The sequence below is a fragment of the Pomacea canaliculata genome, linkage group LG2, assembly GCF_003073045.1.
Source record: "Pomacea canaliculata isolate SZHN2017 linkage group LG2, ASM307304v1, whole genome shotgun sequence".
Lineage (NCBI taxonomy): Eukaryota > Metazoa > Mollusca > Gastropoda > Architaenioglossa > Ampullariidae > Pomacea > Pomacea canaliculata.
Window position 1 is genome coordinate 31,407,648 of NC_037591.1, and position 19,850 is coordinate 31,427,497.

Sequence of the window (19,850 nt, forward strand, 5' to 3'; positions counted from 1 at the left end):
GATAATTAGAACAAAAGAACACAACCTCTTATGATAACACGTAGATGATAGTTTTTAGTATTCAATATATAAATCCTTGTGATTTTTATGTATACAAAACTTTCACAAAGCAATTGAAAATGAAAGAAACAAAAGTCACGAATGCCATCAAAAAACAGATAATCACACGATCGTGATTTATAACAAAAGAAATACAAATCACTTCACTATGATTGGAAACGCCGTATTCTTCAACAAATTAAAAAAAATGGCTTTCAAATAAGACAGATTTTGTTGTGTAATTATTATGCAGTTTCCTTCTGAAATTGTGAAGCTACTGATATGCCCTTTAAAATGACAGAAAATCGAATAAAGATGAACCAAAAATCCAAGATGAGCCTAGACATTATCGCTAGCTTCTTCTTTCACTTTTGTCCACGTCGAGCTAGACGATATTCAGCAAACTACATTTGAAGAAAATATAGGAAATGCCAACGGTAACAGAGGCACACCTGACCCTGTTAATGAATCTGGCTAAAAGTTTTTTTGGTGTGTTTTGTACAAAGCAGTTTGTGGTTATTATAAGAATAAGTGTACAACACCATGCAGGACGCATAGAAGTATGGTTATGGACTCTTTCGTAATTCTAGTCGTTTGCTCCGTGACGAGTTCAGGTCCATAAATCAGTCTTGTAACACAACAAATGTGCAAGTCGCAGTTTTGCAACACAAGTTCCATTACTTCTTGAAAGTAACTCAAAATGCCGTTTTTTTAACGAGACTGTACAAGACAATTGGTTAGTGGCAGAATACTTAGGTGTTACGTAAGACAATTCTTTAAGTTTTCGACGTGTTAGATACAAAGTAAATTAAACTCAACAATTTGAAAGATTTTCTTTGCAAAACTGTACCGGGCTGGGTCGTTTGACAAAAAAGCATCAATGACTTGCACTTTTCTTCCAACAAACATAATACCAGAGAACGCAATTGCGATTTTCGCAATTCCTTATTTTACCACACGCCATTCAACCTTCCCAGACCTATGCTCATTAAAAAAAAAAAAAAAAAAAATTAAAGTCGGGAGAAAACCATTCCTGACAAAAATAAAAACTTTCAATAGTCTTTGGTGTTGACGAGCGATAAGAGTGGTGGGTACAAGCGAGAATCGCGTCAACCGTAAATCACTACAAACCGCCGAGTACAGCTCCTCGACGGGTGCAGTTACTTCAAAAGGAGAAAAAAATCGTTTGACGTATTAGCGACACATTCAGGTTATATAAAATTATCTGTTTAGATTCACACAAACATAAAACTGCGACATAAAACCGACATGTTTTTTTTTCTTGGTTATGTCTAATGCAAGCATGAAACTTTGTAAGACAAATCTTTTTCAGCGACTTTTTAAACATTTCTTCAATTAATAGTTTATTTGTAACCATACATTTTTACGCATTTACTGTGCTCTAACGATAGATAGTAAACTTTGCGAAAACACTTCTTAGATTGAGTTCTTCATACCCGTTTATATATATACATATACTACTCTTTATAAACAGTCTTTGATTATTGTCACCGAGTTAACACTCCTTGAGGATCTTGTGAATGTGTAGGAACATTGCTAGAAGATCTACCATCGTACTTCTGTCTCAGTCGTCTACCAGACGACACACTTGCTCTGTGGGTTCATGGTGGTCGTGCCCTTGGCGCAGTGGAAAGCTTTTGCAAACTCCTCCGAGTTCTGGAGAGTTCCGATCACCCTGAAGAATAAAACCACAACGCGATGTCACGTAGTTCACGTGCAAGGCAGACAGACAAACGAACGAGAAGTAGGGAGCGAGGTCAAGGACGCACAAACATTAGTATTCGCAGACATTCAAGCTCATACAAACACAGTAACTCAGAAAGTCTAATCAACTAACAAATAACTGCAAATTATAATGTTGGGTTAAATAAAATAAGGGAACAACACTACAACTTACCTGAACTCTCCAGGACTGTGAACACCTGTCAGCACGCGATTAATAGCGTTTTCTCGTCTCATATTGGTGCACCAGATCTACAAAAGAAAAACCCATGGTAACACACTCTGAACATATCTCAAACACCTCAAATGCCAAAGCATGAACAACGAAGAGGACACTAGCTGAAGAAACATACTTCATTCTCCTCTTTTTTTTCACCTATCTCTTACACTCTAAGGTTTCAAGCCGTTAAGTCTTATTTTCTTTATTACTTTAATATTACATTCGCCAGAGTTGTTACTTTTTGTGAGAAGTTCTGGTATCTAGCTTTGATGTCTCCAGCAACCATATTCCAAACACTAGTTATATTGCTTACATGTGTAGACTGTAAGTGATCAAAGCATACCTGCGCGAAGTTAATGAAGAATAGCTGATCGTGAGTAAAATTCAGTCCAGGCAATAAAGGTTCTTCTTTGCCTTGTTCTTTAACCCAGTTTCTATAAGCCTGAAAAAAAAAACCCATATCAAAGCAAGTAAAGCAAACTATGTCTTCGTCGTTTTTTTAAAATTAAAATATTTAGAGTTTTACGAATAACTTTGCACCGAAATAAAAGTGTCTTTGCAAAAAAAAAAAAAAAAAAAAAAAAAACAAAAAAAAAAACAACCAAAAAACAAACAAACAAACAAAAAAACCTTCGTGTAGTGAAATTCGTTAAAAGATTAATCAGGCTTCATCATGGCGACCAAAGGGCAGTTCTCAAAGACATGGATTAATGACATGGGAGGTTTTGTTGAGGGTCCAGCTGCTGCACTGTGATGCAGTATGACTCACCCTAAAACTCTGCTTTAGTCCTCCGTTGTCTGCGATGTTCTCCCCTTGTGTGTTCACTCCATTAATCTGAGACACACGCAAGACGCAAGTGTTTACAAAGCAAAACACAAAGATTATATTAGCCTGGAGACTGGACAACCTTAAAAAGGCCCAGTAGACAATATGTAAAATGTCAAGACTGAAAAGTAGCTTTTTTTTTAAAAAAAAAAAAAAAGAAAAAAATGCTACTGAAACATAAAGCAAGCAGTGCTTCTTAACAGCTCACCTACTCCTCTTGACGCTAAAGTATTACAACGCCGACTTTGGATTTGAGAGACCAACGAGCTAATTAATAACTAGAAGTAAAGTTATTGTGGATGTTTAGTCTCGACTGTTTTGTTTTTCTTACTTTCATGCCTGCTTCTGGCACGGTGAAGTTTCCATACTGATTGATGATGCACTGGGCTCTGGTCTTGAATTTACCGATAGCTTCATCATCCCACCATTGTTGCAGATTCCCAAACTTGTCGTACTGGCGACCTACACAACAGTTAATTTAACCCAGTGTGAAACATCGTTCAATTCAACCCCCGTGTGAAGCATCATTCTTAGTTTTTGTAAACTTATTTCACATTGATGCTGCTTCCCAAAAAGGATCTGAAATATATCCAGTTTTGTCGCACACAAGTAGTACTGATAGTGAAATAGAAATAATCGGGGTTTGTCCGCGGTTTTGTCTGTCTGTTTGGTCCATCGATTAATCCTTCCGTCTTTCTTTTGAGTATTGATTTAATTCACCTCTGTCATCAAAGCCGTGGGTGATCTCGTGACCAATGACGACGCCAATGCCTCCATAGTTGAGGGATCTGAAACATAACCTCATCTTCTTCACGCGGGTAAAGACCTCGAGCTCTTTTTTTTTTTTATAATCGAGAGTAATAATTATGGCGATGCACCTTCGATCGTTAGCTGCTAAATACCAACGAGGCAGATGCGAGAATAAAAATTAGAAAAAAAATATACAAAATTTAAATGAGCAAACCCTGAAGCAAACCTTGACTTGATCTTTTTTGTGTCTCCTGATTGTCTATGTTTGGTTCTTTCTTTGTTTTTTTTTTTTTTTTTGTTTTTTTGTTGTTTTTTTTTTTTTTTTTTTTTTTTTAGTATTTTACATCAAGAGGGACGAAAAGACAAGACGAGGCTCAACCAGCGCAGTGAACACAGTATAGTGAGTACAACATAACAACCATGACACAGTCAACATACATTCCAAATTCTGGCTCAACTGAAGTGTGCGACCAACTGTAACATGAAATCTCAAGCATCACCGAAGCAAAAATTAGAAGGCAGGCTCTCGTAAATTAATAAAGCCTCAAAATAAACCTCAGAAATATGGCTACATACTTCGGATAGGTCTTGCTGTAGAACGGCGGCTGAAGAATTCCAGCAGGGAACACTGCCAAAGGCAACAAAGATAAAAAAGGAAGATGAATAAATAAAGTGTTTAAAAATATGAAAAGATGCAGCGCACGCCAAGTAACACCCTGACAAAGGTCGCGGTGGGGTTATCTCTGTGGTTTAGTGTTCGCACATCAATGTCTGGTCCCGCCTGGATGCCGTGCAAGATGCTACATTACTCTCAGTTTCCGATATGGCTGACTTGATTAGCTTGCCACTTGGAGCTCAGTTCAACGTGTTCATGGGTATATGAGTGGAGCTATAGATAACAGCGGATTATATATTATGTAATACTTATATCGCGAACATTTCATTCCATACAATCGCCAATATTTTGAGATTTTTTAGTGATGGTGGAGGTGGTTGAGACTAATGTACGGGTAGAATGTGAAGAGAGGGAGATAGTGGTAGAAGTTTGTCTGCTGGCCTGTATGTTTACTGATTATTTGTAGGAAGAAAATATCACTTGAAAGCATCAGAAGTCGTTAAAAAAAATCAGTAAAAATCCTTGTTGCTTTCTGCACGGCATCACATGAAGTACCACAATCGTCACTAACGCCATAAAAGTCATATACATTAATTATTGTTCATAATAAAACATGACTATAAGCAATCTCACTATCCTGAACATAGTCAATATTGACCTCGTAACATAGAACAAAACAAAAGTAAATAAACTTACTGATTTGGTTGCGAGGAGGACTGTAAAACGCATTCACGGTCGAGGGGGCCAAAGTCCATCTAAACAATGTAAACACAGTTCTCATGTATATATATATATGATTTATATCCTTACTTGCCTATTCTGTTATCTCTGTCTGTAAAACTATCTCAGCATCTATCAATTTTTTAGCCTGTTCTTTAAGTCAGGCTTTTATTTTCTTTTCCCGTCTGTTTGTCATCTCTGTTCCATCACTCAAAAAGTATAGTTTTGCTGGTAGTGAAAATGCTAATCCTTGTTTTCTTCCATTTATTTATTTAATCAAAAAGAGAATCTTGCTTGTGTCTTATTTATCTCTGTGCATTATTCCGTGCTTATGTAAGAAAAGATAGAATATTATATTTTATGTTTCCAAATCAGCATTTCACAACTGCCAACACTGAGAAATCAGAAATTTGTCAGTAATATTCCTGAAAGACTAAGTATGATAAACATGTATCTTCGACTTGTGGTTTGCAACTTAATGAAGTTACTGATTATTCCTCTTTTTTTATTTTCTTTGGAAAGACAGTTGCTACCGTCGACAGAAGTAACTCACTGGCTGCGATCGACGGGTTCACGAAGCTGTCTGAACGATTTTCTTATTCCTTGCTTAGCGTTCATCACGGCATTCTCAAAGTACTTTTCTGGATTGTAAGTGTACTGAGTGAAACAGAAAAAAAAAATCCAAGTAAGAGTACACGAGAAGTAGGTATTAACGACCTCCACCACTTTCTCGACAATCACCATTACACACTTGCAGACGCACTCATGCATTATTAATACACACCAATGTGCAAGCATTTATCTCCGTTAACAAACGGACAACAAAGAACGGCAGGCAAACAGAAAGACAGACACACAAACAAACAGACTCACAATTAGGTAGAAAAATATACAGACTCATAAAAATGCAAAACAGACAGGCAGACCAACACACAGGCACACCTACAAACATACAATCATTTGCAGACTTACACATAAATGCACAGCCAGGTAGAATTTCACATTTCAGGCTCATAATCAAACACATACAGACCCATATACCGACATCCATTTTAGTACTGACAGTGTCTGGTTCCAGTTACTTACATTTTCATAAAATGTCGTCAAGTATGTGGTATTTAGCACCTCGTCTGGATAGCCAATCTTGTCGTCGATGAATTCATTCTGAAAATTAAGCGCAGCGCATTGGCAGAAGTTAATCACTTTCGTCTTCCGGAAGAAAGATCATGTCCTGTGATTTATAAACTATTCTAATAACATTTCACTTGCAATAAATGGGCTTGAGAGATCAGAAACTTTACTCAGTTACTGAATCTCTGATGTCTGATGAGAATGAAAACGCTGTCCTCACTTGCTCACCTCTCAGTTGTTACATTAAGCATGGCTGTGCACATCCCGATCAAATAATAGAAGAATGGGGAAGAAATTTACTGAATGTTGTAGAATGTTACAGAATCTTGTAGAGTATTCACGAAAATAGAATAAAGTGCGCTACCTTTTCTCTGGCCAGTTTCTTCGTGTTATCATCCATCCAGTCCAACTCGTCGAGGAGACCGTTGAAGGCTTTCTTGAGCTCTCGGATCATGTTCACCACCTTTGCGAAAATAAATTAAGAAAAGCTAGAGTCACATACTTTAGATTGTTTATACTCATTTCTTTCGCTTCTATTTTTTATTTTCCACCCCCACCATCACAACCAACTTGATCATCATCATAGTCGTCATCATCGTCATCAACAACAACAACAACAAAGAAATTAGAAATGGATGATGCGTTATTGACAGTGTTACCTCCTGCTTAGCATCTTCAGCAAAGGCCTCACTTTACAAACATGTGACCCACGGCGAGACCCAGGACGTCCGTGACGTATGAGGCGCACGAGCGGAAGCGCGCTGGTTGCACAGCAATCCCAGAAACCACCTGCCAATGACGCAAGCGAGTGACTGCGTTAAATATGAAAAGCCGCAGTCTAACGGCCTATAAAGAGCACGTAATAAAACTTACAGACACGCGTACGCATAGACACACACACACACACACGCGAGCACACATTGACTAACGCACTAATATCTCACCTTGTCGAATTCCGCAAAGAATTCCAAGTAGCGCTCATTCAGTGTGATTGCTCGGCTCCTGACAATCCGCCAAACCAAGTAGTTTGCCAAGGTCCTAAGAAAGAAATGTAAAAATTATGGTTGAGTGCGGAAATAAAAGACTAGACCTTGATATGTTGGTGATACTCTCTCCTCATACATTCACATTTTAACAGTTCTTAATTTAGTTCCAGTGAAGGTGTTTTTATTTTATTTATTTATTTTTTTTTGGACAAAAGATGGCAGTGTTCGTTCTGATCGTACTGCCAGTCTAACTGATCTTAATGATTTTTTTTTTCATTTTCAACAAACAATCCAGCAAAGTGTAAACCTGTCCAGATAGAATAAAATCATCTGATTAGATTTTAGCCGCTTTTTATGTTTGCATGTCTTCTAATGCTTCTGAAAAGCAGAATGCAAGCACTCTCACAGCAGTGAGAAATAATTGCTAGATTGAAATAATTCTCACCTGTTGGAGGTAGATCGTAACAGTTCCAGAAGTCGTGAGATATATAATGGCGCTCTGTTGATAACAACTTCGTCAGGTCTCAGAGGTATCTGTATATCTTCATCACTCATTATACCCTGGAAGTAGACTTTCCAGTGGATGGCCTGATAAAATTAAACATTTTGTATCGTTGCTGCATATTAAAAATACATTTTCATACTTTAATAATAATGAGACTTACATAGGCGCATGTACCAGCACAGAGGTGAGCTCAGACTTAAGATTGGGGCAAATCATGGTAAACACAATAGCAAAGCATGGTGATCTTCAAATTTAAGTTGACAGACAGTGTAGATCGCGGTGAGCGATGTAGTATGGTTGGCCTTCCGATTACGGAATACAGTTTCTTTAAAAAAATCGTTTTAGCATTGCTGTATATTCAGAGCAGCACCAGTTATAACAGCTTCACTCGTGATTCTCACTAGTATAGTATCACCTGCACTCACCCCTGTGAAGTTGGCTTCAAGTTGCGGCAGTGTGTATTTGTTGTATAGAGCTTCGTTGTCCCGTCTGTCCTCATCTGGAACACTAATCTGTAACAAAGGACAGGGTGACCAGACATAAACTAAATGCGTTTATAAAGTCAACGATGATAGGGAGTGGATTAATGTCATAAAAATAGAATGATTATGATTTTAATGTTGAACTCTTACTATATAATGGATAAAAATGTACTTTTCCCTCGATCTTCTGTTGTAGTGAACATACTGATGTCTGCACGTGTATCTCATGCGCATACATCTTCACACACAAATAAATATATATACATCAATCGATAAAATAGTATTCAAAAGATTAAAGGTAATTAAAATACAGTATATAGATGCTAGCAGTTAATAGTAGAATATTTACAAATGCATTTTACATCAATGCTTACATAGATACATCATAACTTTACATACAGACATTCATACACAGACACACAGACATGAAAGGACCAACATTGGCGAGCTGAATCTCGAAGTCCACCACTTGCTTCACGCTGTTGGTCACTGTGGTGGTGTTGGCGCCAAGCTCCAAGGCGATGCTCTTCATCAGCTTCTCGTAGGCCTTGAGGAAGGGGTCGTCACGGGAGACTAAGTAGTACTTCCGGCCGGGCAGCACGAAGTCGGGCTGATCAATCTGTGACGTGCAAAACAGACCGTTGCCATCTCAGACAATCAAAAGAGCGATGGGATAAAGACTTGTTTAAGATGGAGGTGCCCGAAACGAATGCTTATTTGTGGTGTTGTCGAGGTTACAGCAGATTCGTGTCGTGTTCTGCAGTTATTTTCACTACAGCTAAACGAAGACTAACCTAACAGACGGAGATGGCAACCTGTGTTTTCAAGTGTGTGTATTCAGTGTCCTCAACACCGTTTATATGTTTTTGATGTGAAGTAAACTGGTCCATTGAAACAGAAGCAGAAAGGTGTAAATGAACTAAGTGTGAGTACTTTCCTTCCAAACTGAACATTGCATTGTATTGTACCTACTTTTAAAATATTTACTTGCTATTAATTATCATTCAGAATTTCATTAAGCTGAGGTGTAAAATATATTAGCTTTTGAGACAATCTGATAGTTTCTGTTGACACAGGCCTTATTTTCATATCATTGTATACTGTGCACTCCTTCATCTCCTATTTTTGCCTCTAAAATGCATAGCCGCCTCACTTTCTTGCGAAAATATTATTCTCCCAAATTGAGGTACGGTTATATATTTCTTAATTTGCTTATACTGTTCTTTCTCTTCCCCTGGTTAACAACGTCCATCCCTTTAATGTATCATGATAGGTGATTCTTCTCCAGTTTAATCATCACAAAAGTACATCTTCAAAAATAGCTGGTTGATTGTTCTTTTGCAGTAAATACATTTTCTCTACTTTTCCTCATTATATTACAACTCGTTTGGTTTAATTACCGCGTTCTGTTCGAGTTTGTCAATACGCATGCGCATTTCTCGGCTTACTCAAAATAAAAATGACTTGATGTCTTTTTTAACATTTCTTATTTATTTTGTCTTCTCGTAGCTGTCAGTCGATATAAATTTTTTTGCTGGTCCGTCTGTAAAGCTATGTTGTTACAGGATGGAAACACTCACGTAGAGAATCCGTGCGGAGGAGTTCTTGACGTCAGGGTTGACGCTAACGGACACGAGAGGATGATTGCTGTACAGACTGAGGGTCACCAGCAGGTCGGTCAGATTGAAACGCTGCTCATCCCAGTTTGTGTCATTCAGCAAAGGCCACGTAACCAGCTGGTTCAAGAAATCTCTTAGTGGCTTATCACCCCGCTCCTCCAGCTTGGCTAGAACAGGCAAGTGCATGAGGTGCGATCACAGCAGCAAGGTTTGATATTAGCGAAATTAAAACTACATATTCACTGATGACATAACCGGATGTGAAGATACTTTCAACTGGATTAAATCATTGCTGACAATGGTAATAAGATTAGCAATAGAAATACGGCGATGACAATGTAGCAGTATAAGCGCAATAGTGTTATCGCTGTTATCATCTCTCTCGTTACAACAACCGTGTTTTGTGAGACTTTGGCGTACCGAGGTTCATACAAGAGTTGTAGAGTTGTTTGGGCTTTAGAAGCACTTCATGATCCATGTATGTGCTGTTGTTTTCCAGTATGTCTGTAATAAAGTGGAAGAAACATATTTTATTAGTAACGTATTTTTAGAGAGAGAATGCGCGCGCATCGACGCTGGGGACTCAGACACTTGTTTACATTTAAAAAAATAATCATGTACAAGTAAATTCCATTCGTCACAAATCTATCCCTTCCTTACTTTTTTCCTTTATCCATCTCTCATAAAAATTATATAGGTCAACTGAATGACCTACTTTTAAGAATGACCTCGACCTCATCTCGCAGAAGCACAAAGGTCGTGAGGCTGGACTTGTCTTCTGGAATGACATTCTTTTCTCTCCAGGTACCACACGCGTAGTTGTAGAAATCATGGCACGGATCCTTAGTGAAGTCGATGGACGTGCTCACTCTCGCCGCTGATCATCAGAACAGAAAAGTATTCATGCTAATGGCGGTGGTGTCAGTATTAGTTGATTGGCAGTAAAATGCATTCTAGTTTCCTTTCCTGTTTGTTAGAAATTTTTGTTAAATAACTTCAAATAATACTGATAGCACACAGACCATGGCATAACCAAAGGGACAAGGTCGAGAATCCCTAACGACAATAGGTCATGTTTCAAACTCTGATGACCTGTAGAGCTACCTCTGAGAATTCTGATAACATAATTAAAGGATAGTCTGAGACTTCTAGTTTGTTATTATGCATTATGTTGAGTGTCTGAGCAAAGATTTACGACCTAAAGGATAAATCAAGCATCTAATATAACGCAAAATTAGTTTCTCTGACATTCAGCTTAACTTGAACCAGACTTTAATTCCGAGAATTTTAAAAGAAAGATTATAGGATAGGTAGAATTTAGATCCCTTTATCAACCCCTCCCCTGACCCCAAGAAAACAAGAGATGGAAAAAAAAGGTATGAGAGGAAACTAGCACATGAGAGAGAGAGAGACGAAGGAAGGTGAAAAGGGGGTGGAATTGGTGTTTTACGCCGAGCCAGCAATGAGGACTATATCACGACAAGGCAGTCAGCCCTGTAAACAAATGCTTCATGCAGAGAAAGGAAAATGTACCCGAGGCAAGATCTGAACCCAGGACAGCCAACCCTCACTGTATTGGTGACAGGCGCTAACCTCTATGCCACCGGACGGTGAGAAGAAAGAGGGAAGATCACTAAATGAAGGAGTAGACTTCACTCTTTGCTTTCGACTGACAAGATCGTTCCGAACTGTAAATATCAATCAGAAGAAGGAGCTGCACACTCTCTCTCATCATATGTCCTCAGAAGAGGCCATGATGCTTGCGTGGCGCTAGTAAACAGTCCTCCCCTTACAAATCTCGAGACACCCACCCCTCCAACAACCTCTAAGCAGAAAGTCGGCTTAACAGACAAAATAGCACAGAAGAGTAACTGCCAATACCTCCCAACTCTCTCCCCTCCCCTCACTCCTCCCCTCCCCAGCTCTGACTATAGCCAGAATATCGCCGTATCGCCTTTACCTGCAATGATGCACTCCAGGGATGTACAAACCTCCTGCTTCTGTGAACCGCTCTCTGGAACACAGTAAAGTTTGCTTTGTCAGAAAAGAGAAATACCATATTTTCAGACATCTGAGAGTCTCTTCTAATTGTCTCTTTTTTGGTTCTATTTTCTTCAAACGCTGATCCTTTTTGTCTGTGTCTGTCTCTACTTACTTTTTCTTCTTTTGGCATTTATTTGTGTTCTTATATTTACAGAGAAAATACCACACGAATATTCATATTTACGTGATGTTTGTTTGTTTGTTTGTTAAAACCTCTGTACACGTAAGATTATTTTAGCAAATGTTAAAATTAATTTAGTAATCGTTTGCATGGTGGCCAACTGTACCACCATTTTATTCAGATTTTTTTTTTACTTCTTGTCTGTAATGTTGAAAAAGACATCGATATCTGGTCTCCACAAATATCATCATCATCATTTTCTCTCCAATGATCTGTCTGTCTCTGTTTCGGGACAGTTCTGTTCAAGGTCTCAGTGAGTGAACTCAGTGATGATGAGAACGACCCATGGTATAGAAAATCCTCTTCTCCACTTTCCCACCTCACCACAATCGCTAAATCTTGGACTTCGACCTTAATTACATTTCATGTCACGTGGCTTTTCGTAATTCGTCCATCCGTTTAGCAATTCCATTTTGTAGACACTGTGGGGATTCGCTGTGAAAGGCCAAGGTAGCCCCAGTCCCCCCTTGAGACAACTGATTGGGTGGCTGCTTCATTTCCACTGCCGACGGACAGACACCCGGGCGACGTGTTGCTGGCTGCCACCAACGTGCATACCTTTTGATTTTATTTATTTTATTTTCTCATCAAGAAATATACTCCAAATTGTGTCTGTCCCCATTCACTCGTCTTGATTTGACTACTTCGATGCCAAAATTGCGGTCTGAAGCTCCACATGAGAGTGGCACTGTCTTTGATCTGACATGCAGTGCACTACTTTTTAACGAAAGCCGAAGAACATTGGCCAAAGGCCGAGGACGGAGATAAAAACTAGCTTAGACGTGGAGATGAAAGAGAGGTTATAAATTAGTTTTTGAAAAAACCTAGGCTTTTCAGCAGGTATTCATCATGATTCTGTAAAGATTGTATATGTGAGAGTGGCTTTGACATTGTAGGTTTGTATATATGTTGATGAGTCTGTTTGAATTGTGTGTGTTGATACTGTTCTTATGTGGCAGCTTGCATTGTGGGGAATTTTTATTTTTTTCTGTGGAAGCATATATTTTTTAGAAGCTCTGTAAGACTAGCTTTGGCTAGGGTATCTCCCTATGAAAGGTTGTTATTTTTTATTATTATTCTTATTCAAAAGAGCCACTCTTGGCAGCTTTAAAATGTCATACCATGTCATTTGACCCAGAAGCCAACTTCTTTGGCTTTACGAAAGCGTCTTGCATCTTTACTGTTTTGAAGATTTTGTTTTGCCACATTTACTCGCTTGGAGTCGCTGTTTCCATCCGGTCCTGAGAACGATTCTTTTCAATTTGATGTCAGGGTCATCAGTTGCGCCGAGCTGTATACGAAATGAAACGCTTTTTCTTCCACAGATGTGGCGATAAGGAACTCCCCACCAGAAAAAACTCCAACCACCCAGATCTTGCCAGTCACTGTTTTGTCCTTGCGTCTGAATTCCTACGTGTGTTCTTTATTCATTTCCGTGCTTGCCATACATTTTCATAAGATCAAATATCGCTTATTTTTTTTTAATTATTTGGAGCTTTGTGGAGACACTATGTGTTTTTTTTCTTCCGACATGACTACTTAGCCGCATAACTGTAAGATAACATTTCTCTGTCTTGCATCATTTGTGGTATGGCTATCTTTTGTTTCATCTGTTTCACATTGCATCTTTCATCCTATGTTAGAAGACAGAAGTGAATACATACACGTGCGCGCGAGTATGTGTGTGCGCGTGTGTGTGTGTGCACGCGAGTTCAGACAGCAACCGAAGAGCAACTGTTTTATCATTTGAATTTTTGATGGTAAGTATGTCGGGTACCTCCATTCTCTACAGTGGTGTTATCTGATTTCCCACTGACGACAGCAAGAGCGATGATGAGGGCGATGCAGAGAGCAACACAAAACCCGACCAGCAAAACCAGGCCTTTCTCTAGGCGGCTGCGGTTCGACCACCAGCTGTTCTGGGCACCTCTGAAATAAAGAACAATAATAATTCTAATACGAATTTTGCTTACGCCATGTTTTGGAGTCTGTTGGCAGAGTTAACTTGAGAGTGAGACCCACTCTCTTAATCAGACCGTTTATGGTCAACCACATTTCTTGACAAAGAAAAGCACAACGCGGATGAACCAATCTAACAATAGTATATGTCAAACCTCAAACATCTCAATAAACAGTAAACATAAACAAACAAAATGTTGATCTGACCATTCACTTGCCTATTTGAGAACTTTATCAGCCCGTAAAAAGGAGATAAACTACGGTAAGCAGGAGATAAATGTACAGACGAAGTTATCATATTCACCAAGTACGTTTCCTTGTTTCTGACTGTGAATCGGTTAGAACATGGACGTACAATAAGGACAGGTTTAGAAAGTGGTTCTACAAAAGTGTCTTACAAGTCAGACTCTGAGGACATCTCATCTCATCCAAAGAGAAAACTGTAACAGAGCTTTCACTGCCCCGACAGCGTCGATAAACATCCAAGCGCTGCACCTTCATCAGGTACAGGCTGCTTTGAGACCAGGATTATTATTATTATGTCTATGTGTTGATAGTTTTTCTTTGTAAAGCTCTCTGAGCTATCCTTTGATGGTGGGGTAAAGCGCGCTAGAAATTCACTTTATTATTATTACAGGCTTTTACCCATCCACCCCTTTCCCCCTGTCAGACCTAGTACATCAACAGTGAAGCTTTGACTGCAAATGAATAGACAGACTTTGGCTGGCTCTGCTTGAAGCCGACTATAGACCCCCTGTTGGAACTTCCAACATTGTACTGTCTCAGACTCTAGAATTCCCTGCAATTGTATTTTGGGTTTTTTTTTCGTAAACTGTCAACGTTGTATTTTTTTTAATACTTTGTTTTGTTTCTTGAACTTCTTTCAGTTCTTGCTCTTCTTTGATTTAAAAACTGATCCCGTTGGCTTATTAAGAAAAACCTCTTGGGTAAGGCAGGGGGAGGAATGACTGGGGGGTAGGACAGACCGGTCAAAGCAAGACGGTTCGAGGACGAGTGTGTGTGGAGACTTTTCTTAACCGGGCAAAGAGCCAAAGTGATCCACAGTTCTATTGTATAGACAAATATATTGCAACGTATTGGCACGTGAGTTTGGACTTAGTTCAACAATATCCTGAAAATTTTATTGCCACTCAAAGCCAAACCAAATCAAATCAATAAATCGAATCAAACCTAGTCGAGCATTTGCTTATAAGCGTTCATACCGACATTTCGTCATTCCGATATTCAATTTTCCCTCGTTTTCGAACTGTAAGAGTTTCTGCATCTCTAATGTTTCCTTGCTAAGACTTTACCACTACTTTCCCTTCTTTCCCTGCATCCCTGTGATCAGGATGCCGCTAATTTTCAAGACGTGAGGACAGACGAAACAAAACCTTAATAGACCTGCCAGAGTGTTATCTGGATAGAAAAGGAGAAAACGAAAAAAAAAGAACGAACAAATCAGTTGGGACTGGGTTTTTTTTTTTTCTCCCAAGCACTTCGGAACTGATTGGGATGTCTAAACGTTACCACCTGCCCCTGCCCCTCCCTTCCCGAATCTCCCATACATAGAAGTGTTCATGAATTTATAAGCGAATTGCCTGTACAGAAAAGTTTACAGACTAAAAAAAAAAAAAAAAAAATAAATAAATAAATAAAAACACTGAAGGTTCAAGCAATTCGCACATAAAACTGGAAGTGGCTGCAGCAATCTGAGAAACCTTAGCTGGGAGCCACCGAGCGCCCTGTAGGTGTCAGGGAAAACTCGGGGATCGGGGACCAATTACTGCGAAGTTTCTGGACAAGCGTCTGGCTCTGTGGCAGACCTGTGAAATGTGAGGCTTCTCCCAGGCCTGCAAACACCATCAAACTGTATCACATGATCAGAACGAGGCACTTCTACCAGGCCTGGATCTTGTTAGTTTTGGCTTAATCTTCAGAGGCTGGTTCTCAAGACTTTGAATTTTCGCCAACTGGGTTACTATGGGTATGTGTGTAAAGCTGGAGACGAAATATTTGTTCGTGTGCATAGAGTGAGAGAAGAACGTGTACGTGTGTGTGTGTGTGTGACTGCACTATGCACAGCATGTGAACGCACAAAAAACTGTCCTTAGTCTTATTATACTTACCACGAAAAAACAGCCTCTGCTGATTACAATTCCCTGATAAAGAGTCTTGACATAGACTAATTACACTATTAAATATCAAAAAGAGTAAAGATAAATAAAAAAATGCATCGGACGTGCAGTAAAGAACGGCAGTTGCATAATCCGCAACTTTGCATCTGATATAATGTCGAAGTTTACTGATGACAAAAAACCCTAGGGAAACATAAAACGTAAAGTTTTAATATCTTGCTACAAAATAAAACTCAACAAAACTATAACATTACATTGTTTCCAAGGAAGATATTGATTCCGTGATATAACTTTCGAAAAAGACACGTGAATGGTGAATGCCTCCCACAATGTAAAAAGAAATTGATTTTAAAGTTACCTAAACAGCATTTTTTTTTAAATTGCAAAGAATGGCAAAGAGGCAGAAGTAAGTAGGGGGGCATTAAAAGGCGAAGGTCGTTTCTCTAGTTATATTTAGTTATATCTAGTTATGTTGGGAGGCGGACAGCCGAGTGGTTAGAGCGCTCGAGTCCGAATTGAGAATACCCGGGTTTAATTCACGGGTAGCGCAGCAAACTTCCCTCGGTCAACACCCACGGGTACCTGACACCTTAGAGGGTGGGGAAGATAAGGCAGCAAAGGAGAGGAGATAGACACTGCCCTCAGGTAAAGCTGGCCCTGAGAAAAGTGAGGTGTCTAACATCCCCATCCTCTGAAAAGGTTAGAGAATGACAGAACTACATGCTGATACTACAAACATTTTTGCTCTAGTTTTAGAGCTCATACCATCTGTTTATTGCTTTTACCAGCTTTTGTGTTCGAATCAGTTGTCATTCTGCGGGTAGTAAAGTAACAGCAGACCTTGGCAGCAGGTTGGACTTGAGAGGATAGCTACTTTCTTTATTCTGATGAATATGAACATAATGTTTTAGGACTTCTGCTAAAGCCACTGTGCTTCGCGAATCTGTGGTGAAATGAATGTTTATTTTTTAAAATAAAGATTTAATGTATTGTTATACATTAAAACCTAACTTGGGATAGTAAAGAAGTTTGAAAACTTTCACAACAGACCCCTCACTCAAATCAAAGACTGCAAAAACAAACAAACAAACAAACAAACAAAAAAACAAAAAAACAAACAAAAGCAAAAACTGTCCAGCATGTTCTAGCTGTCAATTATGTAACACAATTATGTGTCATTTAGTCCCTCCCTCATAACTCTGTGTACCTTTGAGGTAATATATAAACATTACATGCGCTAAGTTTATTTATCAGAAACGTCTGTAGTGCTCAGAGGACATAGTTGCAGTTCTGTGCACGCATTTCGGTTGAAAATTTGAACTCAAATGTAGCACACGAACTTCGACACGTAAACAACTCCGCCCCAACCTAACCTCACATTTTTATGTTCACCTCAACGTTCTCAACTCTAGATGTCCACCAAACTAAAAATGCTCTGTACCTCCTAGCCTATACAAATCGACTACTTGATACATCCGCCATATCTTTTACACGTAGTTGTCAACTGCTTTGTGATTCTTTTTATCCGTGTCGACTTGAAGAAACATTCCGCATTCCCTCTCTCCACCTTTAGAAAGCAGGATAAAGACCGCATTATTCTTCCCATTCATGGAGCATGCTCCACGACAATGCTACTAAGTGGTGAGTAGTCTTCACGCTCCATGCTGTGTGTTAGCGCACACCATTCTAGGAGATCATGGGCGCAACAAGCATGAGAAGTATACTTACACTCATTACTACACTTGTAGTACTCACAGTCTATTTTACACACACACACACGGATGGGCATATACATGTACTTCCATAAACTTGACAACAGATAAAGTCGTGTATATGTGTGTGCGTGGCCGCTAGTTTTTCTGGTTTCAAGACTTGTTTACCAGCTTAAGGCACTGGCGAGGGCGGAGCACAGATTTTGAAAAGGGTGAAGGGTGGCAATTATCTTTCTTGACATTTAATTCTGTTTTCATGCTCGAAGTTTTGTATTTTGACCTATATCTGGTTCCAAGTAGTTCTGTCACTTGGTGTCTTGTGCCTGTAGTGTTTTGTTCCTGGAGGGTTTTAAACAATTTTTTAGGTGTGTGAGTGCATGTTTATGTATGTTTGTATGTGTGTATATGCACGTATATACTGTAAGCAGGCGTGAGCCCCCGTCTGCACTTGCTTCTATGTTTGGTTAAGTGTCCCTCTCTGCCTGTCTGTCTACCAACTCAACCCCCCTTCTGTCTACCACGACCTAACAAGCTCGGCTCATTAGACGGCTGGTGGCAAAGTTGCCCGCGAGGGTGAAGTGAGAAGAGAAAGAGTCTCCGGCAAAAGCACGTACCTCAGACGGACAATGCCGTTGGCTTTGAAGTGATAATCCTCCTCCGTCCTCTCGAAATCCTCGGTTCCATTTTCCGTTAGCCATTTTTCAGTTTCTGCTGGTGACGATGTTTCCATACTGGAAACTCTCCGTCGCAACAGGAAAAACCACGATTGATGTAAATCCCTTGAGAATAACGTTTCCACGATCTCGCTTTAAAAAAAAATTTTTTTGGTTGTCTTATGATGTATCTAAACTGATCTCCTCACTCCGAAGCCATAACGGATTTCAAGAGCGCAAAGGCAAACGATAAACTGCGTGAAGGATTCATTTTATGTGCTGTCTGGAAAACATCAAATTTAAATGCACTTTGCATCGAATAAACACTGGCAGCCAGCCTTGAAAGTGTTCACGGTCTTAAAACTGCACCAACACGTGCATCAGTGTAAAATCGTATTCCGCACTTACATCCAGAACGTGCAGCAGAAGACAATTGTATACAACATTGTTCTCTATACTATATTATTCCGTGTTTGACACAATTAGCGGTGATAACACCTGCATTTGCTTATCAGTGATATTTTCTTTCTTTTGATGTTCGCTCCGTCGCTAAGGCACAGACCATTCCCTCCACGAGCTCACGATTGGCGGGTCTCCCTGTCCTCCGATGTTCTTCTGCGCGCGTCATTCCCGGCATCCACTACGTCCTCGTCAGACATCTACGTTCGACGCGAGGCGAGAAAGTCCTGTGACGAGAACGAAGTAAGTTTGGGCGCCCGTGCACATTCGCCTCGCACCGAGAACATTTCCCCCTCCCCTTGGCCTTTTCCGCGGCCCCATACCCGAGCCGAGAGGTAGAAAGTCTTGTGTATCCATTGTTCTGTCTGCGCTGTCATTTCTCCTCGCTTCCGACCACACTGGCTTCAAGCGCGCGCGCTCTCCACAGCTTGCCCGCCGCCTGAAATAATCTTTTAATAGTCTTGAGCTTGCAAGTCTGTGGGAAAGGGAAAAGTCTGGTGGCAGCAGAGGTGGAGCTAGAGGGGAGGGTATAGATTTACTGGAACTGCCTCACCACTACGCCATAAGACCTCGCAGTGACAAGAGCGATAGTAGCGATGCGGTAGAACTAGTAGATGGAGAAAACCCAGGGAAATATTTTTTTTTTAGCAAGAATTTAGTCGACGATGACGATGGAGATGGCGATGACGATCCACTCAACAAGATGTTAAGTGTCGGGAACGGATGTAAAATTAGTCCAATCAACAATCGTAGTCAGTTGTAATGATGGTCGAGTTTCGATTACCATGGTGATCATTGTTGTTATAATACCTAAACTTTGTAGTTCTACTATTTTACTTAATGCAGACGGCGAGGAGAAGGGTCGTAGCTGTCGCTGTTGTTTGTCCTACTTGCAAGAGAATAGATCCTTTGAATTGTGAAGGTAATTTTTTTGTCATCAGATATGTCAGGCTGCACAGCTTCTCTCTCTCTCTCTCACACAAACACACACATCTTAAGGGTTTTGATTGCTATCACTATGCTCTTAAATTTTTGTTATTTTTATTTCTGACATTTTTTACTTTTGTA

General features: G+C 39.7%; 1 protein-coding gene across 1 annotated transcript; it reads right to left on the reverse strand.

The window, feature by feature from the left end:
• Positions 1–34: 34 nt before the first annotated feature.
• LOC112554452 (neprilysin-4-like) lies at positions 35–19,187 on the reverse strand. Its single transcript, XM_025222234.1, is given in 23 exon segments — positions 35–1,735; positions 1,958–2,034; positions 2,346–2,444; positions 2,772–2,837; positions 3,160–3,290; positions 3,549–3,616; positions 4,155–4,206; positions 4,891–4,949; positions 5,468–5,571; positions 6,001–6,078; positions 6,410–6,508; positions 6,705–6,734; positions 6,736–6,834; positions 6,990–7,083; positions 7,477–7,619; positions 7,962–8,048; positions 8,458–8,637; positions 9,599–9,804; positions 10,058–10,141; positions 10,353–10,514; positions 11,598–11,651; positions 13,639–13,790; positions 18,285–19,187. Coding segments are annotated over 23 exon segments (2,343 nt in total). The 5' UTR covers positions 18,401–19,187; the 3' UTR covers positions 35–1,632.
• Positions 19,188–19,850: the final 663 nt, after the last annotated feature.